The sequence below is a fragment of the Vicia villosa genome, linkage group LG5 (genome assembly GCF_029867415.1).
Source record: "Vicia villosa cultivar HV-30 ecotype Madison, WI linkage group LG5, Vvil1.0, whole genome shotgun sequence".
In the NCBI taxonomy this organism is placed as follows: domain Eukaryota; kingdom Viridiplantae; phylum Streptophyta; class Magnoliopsida; order Fabales; family Fabaceae; genus Vicia; species Vicia villosa.
In genome coordinates, this window is record NC_081184.1 from 157,241,107 (window position 1) to 157,251,365 (window position 10,259).

Genomic DNA, 10,259 nt, shown 5'->3' on the forward strand with positions numbered 1-10,259 from the left:
AGATCCAGAAACAATGAAAAGGGAGATGGTAAGTCCATGGCTCTTCATATGTCTTACAAAATAATAGATATTAGGAAGCACAAACTGCACCACCAATGCTCGAGATCTTACAAGAAGACATGATTACTGCCAGGCATATGGCCACACATTGAGGTTCCCCTGCTAAACATTGCTAATCATGAAGAATACATTCAACACGCTTGTTCTCGATGTTATTGATCTCCCGTCGAAGCACTTCCATTTTTCTGCCAGAAGTCGGACTAAGGACATACAGAACAAACTTTCATTCTGAGATTTTGGCCTGCAGGACTGGTGAGACCTTGCCCAAATTGAGGGCATGAGATTTCGGCCTCCAACACAACTCCCACCGTTGGATCAAATCGAACGGTCACCCGAATAAGGTGTTGAGTTTTATTTTAGGTATTTTCTCACTCACACACTCAAACTACCTTCTCTCTCATACAAAAACTTGAGTGTTGTAGTATTAACCTTTTAAGTTCACCAACACTATCTTGTACCAGAAGTTCACTCCACCTTCTTAGGCACAATTATGTGCAATCTACATATTTCTGAACATGAATATTATATATTTTTATTTTTATATTAATTTATTTTTAAAATTAAATTAACTTTTAAATGAGTTTAAATATACAAATAATTTTAAAAAATATATTTTTTTATTATAATGATTTATAGAAGAAAATATAATCATACTCCATCTTTCAAAACATTTAATTTCAAAATTCATATTTTAAAAAGTATATATTTCATATTTTTATTAATTTGTAGTAAGAAAATTACAATCTCAAAGCTTTTAAAGAAATTGTAATAAATATTAAATACATTTTTCCATGAATAAATGATAAAATTTGCGTGCAGGTAGAGGAGTGAGCAAAATCGCGAAAACTGTGAAGTGTAGTACCAATTAACGAAAGTGCATTTGGTATTTTATGCACTAACAAAATCCTTAATATATTAAAACAAAATACTATGTTTCCCTCTCAATTTTTCATCAACTTCTTCAATATCCCGCCTAAGTGCATTTAATTGTTCAAATTCTTCACCTTTTTTCATACAAAAACTGTTCATATCTTTAATTTCATTCAACTTATTTGCCCAAATAACACCACCAATCACTTGCAAGTTTTCCTTTTTTAATTTTTTATGAATAAATTACTCTTTTTATGTACAATAATAATTTTTATGTACAATAATAATACTGATATGCTTATATACATTCCATTAATATTGATATGTATGTTTATACTTTTATTCAAAAGTTTGGTCTAACACATAATTATTTTTATATATATAATATTATTTTTGAAGTTTTAAACAATTTTTTTCTTAAAAAATTAAACAATTTATATTTTATACTAATAATAGGCATTTAATATTGACTTATCCTACTATGGACCCTCATATTTTTAATAAATTTTAATAAAATATTATTTTCATTCTTTATTTTTTATGGTTATAAAATTCATTTATAATTTGGAAAGAATTTATAAGTCCATATTATTAATTTTGTATTTTGGAATAATTTTTTATTTAGTGTAATTGTCTTAAAAATTATTTTCCACTAATTTTATGTAAACGATTTTTAACTACTACTAAAAAAGAATAGATTAAATGCAAATAATTACGAAATCTAAATAACGTTGATAACATTTCCGCATTCATATATATTTTTTCAAAACCACACATGATATTGTAAATAGTATATACTTTTTAAACAAATAATAAAATTTATATGTTTTGTCAGTGATATAATAAGCGGTAAGAATTGATCGGTGAATAAAGAATAATAAAAGCTAAATACAACTACTTTTCACTTTACTATCTTATATGTTAATAATTGTGCAATAACCCTTTTATTCTTTAAGTAAATAAAAAAATGCTCTTTCGAAAATAAATAAAAAAAGAACAAAAAAATAAAAATAAATGTGATTTATTTTATTTTGCCTCTTCACGTGTGCCTAATTAGTTGCTATAATTTTATTATATTCTCAAATCTTTATTATCCACTATTCTTTCAATTTTTTATATCATCAATGCAAGACAATTTTATAAAAATATTATGAATTTTCTTTTCCATATAATAATAAATTATATTATGTAAATTTTTACAACGAATATTCTAATGCTATATTTAATATTTCTATTTCATATTCCAATCAAAATATTTTAATGTTATATTTTCATTCTTAATCTCAATCCTTTATATAAATTTTAATCCTATATTTTTATTCTAAATCTCAGTATGATCCTCTAACCAAATAAACTTTTAATTTTACTCTCTAATTAAAATTTGATATCATATAGTATATTATAAATATATAAAAAAGTAAAAATTGATGGTCAGTTTTCCTCTTCTCAAATTATTTATTATTGAATATTTTATTATATTATCAACGTAAAAAATAATTAAAGTTAGTATTTTATAATTTTTATACTTCATAGTTTAAATATTATTTTTTTTAAAAACATATATCGTTAAAGATGGACTTTTAAACATACAATTTGTATTTAGAAAATTTATCTTTCACTAATTTAACTAATTAATTTTAATTTTTTTCTATTTATTAAATAAAATTTTTGTTATTTTTATATTTATATGGTTATTTTTATAAAAATATAATATCTATCTAAAATTTGATGCACGGGTAAAAGTACTAGTTGATACACGAGTCGTGTTTGGGTTTTTCAGTGTTCGAACGAACCACTTCATTCCTTCGATTTGATTTGTGAAAGGAAAAAGAAAACCCTCCGAAAACCCAAAACCCTGATTCTCAATTCCGATGGATTTTCAAGTCGTTGTTCTCGCCGGCGGCGTCTCCAAAAAACTCACCCCTCTCGTTTCAAAGGTAATAATGATAACTCTCTTTCTTCTCTTTGCTTCGGAATGTAAATGGAAGTGAAATTAGGAATTGAAATTTGAATTTGAATTGTGTCGGAATGTTTCTATTCCGTTTGCAGGAGCTTCCGAATGCTTTACTTCCGGTGGCGAACCGTCCGCTTCTCTCTTACGTTGTCGAGCTTTTGGAGCTTAGCAACCTTAAAGATCTCATCGTGGTACCATTCTGATGAATTACTCTTTTTTATGTGAATATGGAATTTGAGAGGGTGAATTTGAGTGTTTTTGTTGAATTGGTAGTGAAATTTTAGTGATGGTGTGGTTTTTTGAGTAGGTAGTTGAAGGTCAAGATGCTGCTCTTAACGTTGGGGCGTGGATTTCGGGAGCTTATGCCGATCGCCTCCATGTCGAGGTTTTTCGTTTTTCTTAATGCAATTGTTTACTTCCTAATTAGTAGAATGGGAAATCAAGGGTTGATATTTCAACCATGAGTGATTTGTTATGCATCTTCTTGTGATATTGGTTATTGATTTGTTCGTTAACAATGGGTATCTAAGGTGAGTTGCTCACTTTAGATTACCCGGACCACGGATTCTTAAAGATCTTATTTAATTTTATTCTTAAAGTATTATTAATATTTGATACTCTAGTCTATCCAAATGTGTGATTCTTTTTTGTGTTTTTATATGTTTTAGGTTGCTGCGGTTCCTGAGGATGTGGGAACAGCTGGTGCAATTCGAGCAATTGCACGCCACCTATACGCGAAAGACATTTTGGTGAGTATCACTTTTCGTTGTTTCTTAACCCTGAGATATAGTTGATGAGTTGATAGAGAGGACCATAAACCCTAGGTGATATTGATTTTAATGGTTGTTTTAATTTTCTGCAGATTGTCAGCGGTGATCTTGTTTCTGATGTGCCGATTGGTGCTGTTGCCGCTACTCATCGACGGCATGATGCGGTTGTCACTGCTTTGCTTTGTAATTCTCCTGTAAGTGGACCTTTAGAGTCGGTGTCCTCTGGTGGGAAAGACAAAACCAAGAAACCTGGCCGCTATGATTTGATAGGGCTGGACCCTACGAAACAGTTTTTACTTCATATAGCAACTGGTTAGATTTCCATACCTCATCCCTATTATATGTTCTATTTAGTGACTTATTGTATATGTTCCTCAACTCTCAAGTGGAATCTTGCAACAATTTTCAGGAGCTGAAGTTGAAAAAGATCTTCGAATTCAGAAGAGCATACTCCGTGCCGTTGGCCAGGTTTTTCTGTTTTTCCTAGTTTCACTTTCACCTGCCTTGGATTTCTCCTATTATAAAAACTATAAAATGTATCACTAGAGAACTAAATTGTTTGAGTTACCATAACAACAAATTTCACTGGAAACAGAATAAAAGAAAAATTGTAGTACCATCCGTATACGCAGTTTGGGTATGTACCCGGTGGGGGTGCTTCACCATTTTAGAAGTACTCATGCTTTAGAGGTTATTGCATATTTGCATCTCTTGTGTAGCGCATAGGCCAATGTTATTAATGAAGTTCTTTTTCTGTCTGTCAAGTTATGGAAAGTTATTAATATGTTTAGGTTGGAAGTAAGAAAATTATTCTCATAAAAAATTACTTTTATATTAGAAATAAATGAATGTCATATGAGTAGTATAAAATAAAATTTAACAGTATACTTTTGCATGTTCCCCATTTTGATTTCATTGATTTTTTACTTTTTATAAATTGTTTTTCATGTAGATAGAAATAAGAGCTGATCTAATGGATGCCCACTTGTATGCATTCAAAAGGTATATTCATCTACTTTTTGACTTCCTTATATCTATATTCTATATCTTAAATTAGTTGTGATTGTATCCTGAAACATACTTTTCTTGCAGATCAGTTCTACTAGAAGTTCTAGATCAGAAGTGTGAATTTCAAAGCTTAAAACATGATGTATTACCATATCTTGTCCGCAGCCAACTGGTTAGTTGTGTAATGTTTTTGCAGAGAGATAGTTTAAAGAATGCCAAACTTGTAAGGATTCTAACCTGGTTATACTTTTCTAAATGAGAACTAGAAATCGGAAGTATTATTAAATGGAACACCACAAGCAGAAGAAAATGGAACTGAGAAGGGTATTTCTCAAAAGAATCAACAAATGTTATCTCAAATACTTGCTAATGCATCTGAGCCGACATTTCATCTACGTCATGCACTTAGTACTAATGGTTCTGACTCTGTTCGGAGAACCCATAAATGCTGTGTCTATATTGCTGGAAGTAGCAAGTACTGTGCTCGCCTGAATTCTATACAAGCATACAATGATATAAACCGGGATGTAAGTTTTTTTATTCCTCTATATTTTTTCAAGCATAGTTCTGCTTACTTGGGCTTTATTCATTTTTTAATGTGACAGGTGATAGGAGAAGCTAGTCATTTGTCAGGGTATTCCTTCTCTGCTCATAACAACATTATCCATCCCACTGCAGAGCTTGGGACAAAAACAACTGTGAGTTAGTTAAACACACTAGAGACTGCAGACAATTCGCAACTAATTTCAGCGTTTGTATTCTAGTCATGCTTTATGGAATTGGAATTCAGTTTCAGAAAGATTTATTTAGGTTTTCCCATTTTTTATTTTATACATTATTTGTGATTTGTTTTAGGTAGGACCACATTGTATGCTGGGGGAAGGTTCACTGATGGGTGACAAGTGCAGTGTAAAACGATCTGTCATTGGCCGCCACTGTAGGATAGGTGCCAATGTTAAGGTGGGATATGTTGTCCCTGCAATTAACATGAAGTTAGTTTTTGGTCCTTTGATTTATTTGTGATACAATTATTAGTTTTACTAATGCGCTATGGTCAAAAAAATTGTCGAGTTTTCTTTCATTTGTTTTTATGTTATACATGTATGCAGGTTGTTAATTCAGTAGTTATGAACCATGTTACTATCGGTGATTTTTGTTCAATCCAAGGTTCTGTCATATGCAGCAATGTACAGCTCCAAGAACGTGCAATACTAAAAGATTGCCAAGTAATTTGTTTCTCTTTTTCTCAGTTTTTCTAAATATTTTTCATGATGGCAATGTTTGGAATATTGTGACATTGCCTATACTGGCAATTTGGCATTTTGCATTGTTACAAATTTAAAATTTAGATTGGAGTGTTGTGACATTGCCTATATTGGCAGGTCGGAGCAGGTTTCGTGGTCACGGCAGGTAGTGAGTGCAAAGGAGAGGTATTGGCTAAGAAATGAAACTGGGATGTGAAAATCCAGGGTGTGGAAATGCATAGCAATTTGACTTTTGTTTCGACTTCAGCTTTGCTTGGAGCAAATTTTGCGGTTTTTGCTGTCAATAGTTAAGATTTGTAGATCATGGCAGGAGGAACAGAAATTAAAATATTTCCAATCTGTAGTTCTGTCATTTGCATTTATATTCTCTTATAACCATAGTTTGAAAATGGCTTCACTCCAATCGGCGTTGAGTTTTTTTTTTTTGTATAAACTTGTTTTCTCTTAAAGTTGAACTTCTGCCATTGAAATGTATTATGTTATAAGAGACTTGGCTGTTGGTATCATATTGCTGCATTAAAGTGGTATGATCCTGCACAATCAGTTTTGTACTTGATCAAAGGAGTACTATTGACATATTTTTATCCTGTTTTGGTTTTTCTTTACTTATTTGTTTGCAGTTCTTTTTCTTCAAATCTAGTTAGTGTTGATGATAAATTTCTATTTGCTTTTGATGCTCAATTTATTATAAGTCATTTGAGGTCATTGTTTTCAATAATAAAATCAATGTCGGTTATTGATCCATTAACCCAGTCCACCCCCTTTTATTGTTGTTATGAACTGATCCATTAACTATCTTAGTTTGTGTAGCTAGACTAGCTATGAAAATCTGGATTATAATAATTTTATGTACAAGTTACATTAACTAGTAATAGTTTAGTTTTTTTTTTTTTTTTGGTTATGAAATCTGTATTTTGCTGACTCAAACTAGGAATTGAGTGTCATGTTTTCATTCATTTGGTATTAATACATGTTGTCTTGTCATCCTCCTCCTCTATTGAAGTACACCTTCCTCAAACGCAATTGAATTGTGATAAGATCAAATTTGCTAGCATTGCTTTCAATCAGAATGAATCAACTTGATGTTCCATGTAATATTAACCATCCATAAATCATCTCACTTTTAAAATACTTATGATCAAATATAACCAATTTGATATTTAAAGTCAATATCTCATGGCCCTCATTATAGATATTATCTAAATGACAGAGAATCTTAACTTTTCAGTAAAGACTGAAAGAATCTCATCCCTACAAGTGAATCTGTCTTTCCATACACTTTAATAATTCAATACCACAACAAATTGGGATCTTGAAAGCTCCAAATAAAATAGAATAATAATTAATCAATGAATCTACAGTCATTCAGACGTTTGCATGACAAATTACAACAGTGACAGGAGAATCTAATTTCTCCTACACATAAATATACATATTTTATTACAAAGACTGCTTCAACTCTAATAAAAAACATGTTACATAAATTGACAGAGCTTGCTCCACCCCAAAGTAGTACTGTAATAATAATAAGTATCAATCATACCCAACAACTTCTATATAACAATATCTTCATCTTCTTCCAATTTATCTCCTACTCCACTAAATTCAATCCACCTTCTGGACTTGCAAAGATTCATGAAATAATACAACACTATCCCTAACAATGTTAAGAAAGAACTAGCCACTAACACAACTTTTGTCGCAACTGTCATCACATAAACCAAAAGCACAGACGGAACCAAACACATTATAATCAAACCAAAGAATCCCAAAGGAACCTTATAAGGTCTTTTCATTGTAGGGAACTTTTTCCTCAACTTAAGGAAAGAAGCAAACTCCAAAAGCATCCCTAAACTATACAAAAAATTCACAGTAGAAATTATCTCTGTAAAACTCAAAAATGACATAGCAAGTGATATCATTGTTGAAATCAAAATCGCCATCCAAGGTGTGTTAAACCACTTTGACCTTTCACCAAATATTTTCGGTATAAATCCCAAATCCGCCATACCCAAAAGCTGATACGCAGCACTACTTAGTTGCGCTTCAAACAATCCAATAATAGACAAAACCGCACCGATTTCCATCCAATATTTCAACCAATTTCCAGCAATCAAATAAGCCACATTCGCGAAATGCCCATCAACCCAATTCTCTTGATCAAGTGGCATAGCACCAGTTGCAGCCAACAAAGGAACTATATAACCCAAACAAGTCAACAATCCAGCAAAAAACAAAGCTTTAGGAAAAGTTTTATGTGGCTCTTCAACTTCACCAGCCAAAGTACTAGCACTATCCCAAAAATTCAAGTTCCAAAACACAGTATTAAAAAAAAGAGACCAATCTTTCTCCACACCCTCTTGACCAAAACTCAACCATCTACTAGGCTCAATCTTAGGCAATGAAATCAAAGACATGAAAACAAAAGGCAAAAGAGAAATCACACCTAAAACAACAGCAGTATAACCAACTATAGCCAAACCAGAATAATTCAAAAAAGACAACAAACAAGTTGAGACAAAAACAGACACATAATGAGGAAAACCAGAAGACAAAACAGGAAACACAAGTTTAAGATAATCTATACATAGAACAGGATAAGATGCTAAATTAATAACACCACAGAAAAACTTCCAGTAACCCATAAGAGAACCCCAAAAAGGGCCAAAAGCTTCATTAGCCCAGATAACAAACCCACCATTTCCAGGAAAAGTTGTGGCTAATTCTGCAGTTAAAAGTGCCTCTGGAACACTCCAAATAAAAGGGAAAATTACAAAACCTAGAATTGCAAAAAATGGACCTGCAGCTTTTACTGTTGCTTCCTCACCATATGGGCCACCAGAGACCTCAAAGTAGATGAGAAAGATTAGAGGGAGAAGGGCTAGTTTTTTTTGTGATTTGAATTTTGGATTTGGATCTTCTTCATCTATGGTTTGGTTTAGAAGATTTTGATGAATAGAAATTTGGGTTTGATGAATGGAATCATCAGAATAACCCATATGTTTTTGGATTTGGTTTTTGAAAGTTGGAAATTTACGCTATGTTTTGATGATATTTATATATTTCAATTCCAATTTCAATATTATAGGTGAATAATGTTATGCTAGTAAGATACTGTATCAATTATTTGTGGATATTTAACTCTCACGTTGAAATGATGCTTGTGCAAATCTTATACCCAAAAACAATAAGGCAAAGACATTTATTATTCAATTATTCATGTATTTGATTATAAAATGTAATTTTAATTTAAATAATGTATGTAACGTAACGTGTACTGCATGTAGGGGAAGTCATCGATTTAGGCTTTAATTTCGTTACACCTTATAAATTTTCAACATAACTTTTTCGTCAAACTTGCTTCCTAATCATTTCTATTCGTCAAACTTGCTTCCTAATCATTTCTAAGAGTAGCAAGGTAGATCTCACTCGCCTTACCCTTATGTTATGTCCCCACTTTTTACAAACCAAATCAAGATATTTATGTCCTTTTTATTTTTGAATTTTACAAATTCAATAACTTTAGCCTTATTATATTTGGGAAGTTCTTTTTCGACCTTTAGGTATGACTCACACCTTTGAAAATTTAAAATTTCTCTCGTTTGTTTTTAGAGATGTATCTTCAAACGAATCTTAAATCATTTCATTCTTTGAAAATCAAGCAACCACCCTATTTTTGTCAAAAATTAATATGAAGATGCATCTTTGAAAATTTTACTGAGTGCACCGCATTCTAACATATTTAAACATCATTATTCTGGATATGCATCTCCGAAAATTTCCTGCATGCATCTTAGACAGAAACATTGTCCTAAGTTTGTATTTTTTAAAGTTAACATCATTTTGATCCGACTAACCGTGTAATAATTTGATTCAAAGATTAATAAACACACATTATAGAACAAAGTAATACATTAATAATTTATCAAAAAAATAATAATGCATTAATTAAAAAAAATCTCATAATATTACAAACATTGTTCTTAAAGTATGAAAAATAATACTAAAACATCCCTAAATAGAAAAAAAAATCATAACCTATTGCGTATGTCTACCGTGTATGTCTAAATCTAACCCCCTGACTCCCCATCTGTCGCTGGTAACCTAAGGCATTATGTGACTCCGTAAGAATGGCACATGCGAGGGCAACTACATCGTCGTCACCTCTCTCAAAGTGCCCAGACTCTATGCCCTCATACGTAAGTCGCATAATATTTAATAGACCGACAACACATCAATGACATGGTCACCCTGACATGTTAATTCTTCAAGATCTCCTCATGAGCTGACCTAGGTGGGCTTCTAAGAGCATATGATATTATTAGTGTGTGT

At 31.5% G+C, this 10,259-nt stretch overlaps 2 protein-coding genes across 3 annotated transcripts; one reads left to right on the forward strand and one right to left on the reverse strand.

Moving 5' to 3' along the window:
• The first annotated feature begins 2,666 nt into the window (after nt 1-2,666).
• LOC131603406 (uncharacterized) lies at nt 2,667-6,532 on the forward strand. Of its 2 annotated transcripts, none has more exons than XR_009284376.1 (13): nt 2,667-2,867; nt 2,980-3,075; nt 3,192-3,269; nt 3,553-3,633; nt 3,747-3,966; nt 4,064-4,122; nt 4,607-4,656; nt 4,747-4,834; nt 4,929-5,189; nt 5,268-5,360; nt 5,518-5,654; nt 5,772-5,888; nt 6,045-6,532. XR_009284376.1 is itself a non-coding variant. In XM_058875704.1 (13 exons), the coding sequence occupies exons 1-13, from the start codon at nt 2,802-2,804 to the stop codon at nt 6,108-6,110; spliced, it is 1,380 nt and encodes a 459-aa protein (XP_058731687.1). In that variant the 5' UTR covers nt 2,667-2,801; the 3' UTR covers nt 6,111-6,532. The 2 variants fall into 2 exon arrangements, 1 of the variants encoding a protein (XP_058731687.1); XM_058875704.1 differs by having other exon boundaries at nt 5,518-5,622.
• Nucleotides 6,533-7,175: 643 nt separating this feature from the next.
• LOC131603405 (probable polyamine transporter At3g13620) lies at nt 7,176-9,064 on the reverse strand. The gene has a single exon (XM_058875703.1). The coding sequence runs from the start codon at nt 8,924-8,926 to the stop codon at nt 7,481-7,483; it is 1,446 nt and encodes a 481-aa protein (XP_058731686.1). The 5' UTR covers nt 8,927-9,064; the 3' UTR covers nt 7,176-7,480.
• Between the last annotated feature and the right edge of the window lie 1,195 nt (nt 9,065-10,259).

Bases quoted from the DNA above. Each gene is read 5' to 3' on its own strand.
- LOC131603406 (XM_058875704.1), top strand. From the start codon at position 2,802: ATGGATTTTCAAGTCGTTGTTCTCGCCGGCGGCGTCTCCAAAAAACTC. The intron at 4,657-4,746 runs GTATATTCATCT...CTTTTCTTGCAG, and splicing joins CACTTGTATGCATTCAAAAG to ATCAGTTCTACTAGAAGTTC. The intron at 5,889-6,044 runs GTAATTTGTTTC...CTATATTGGCAG, and splicing joins CAATACTAAAAGATTGCCAA to GTCGGAGCAGGTTTCGTGGT.
- LOC131603405 (XM_058875703.1), bottom strand. From the start codon at position 8,926: ATGGGTTATTCTGATGATTCCATTCATCAAACCCAAATTTCTATTCAT.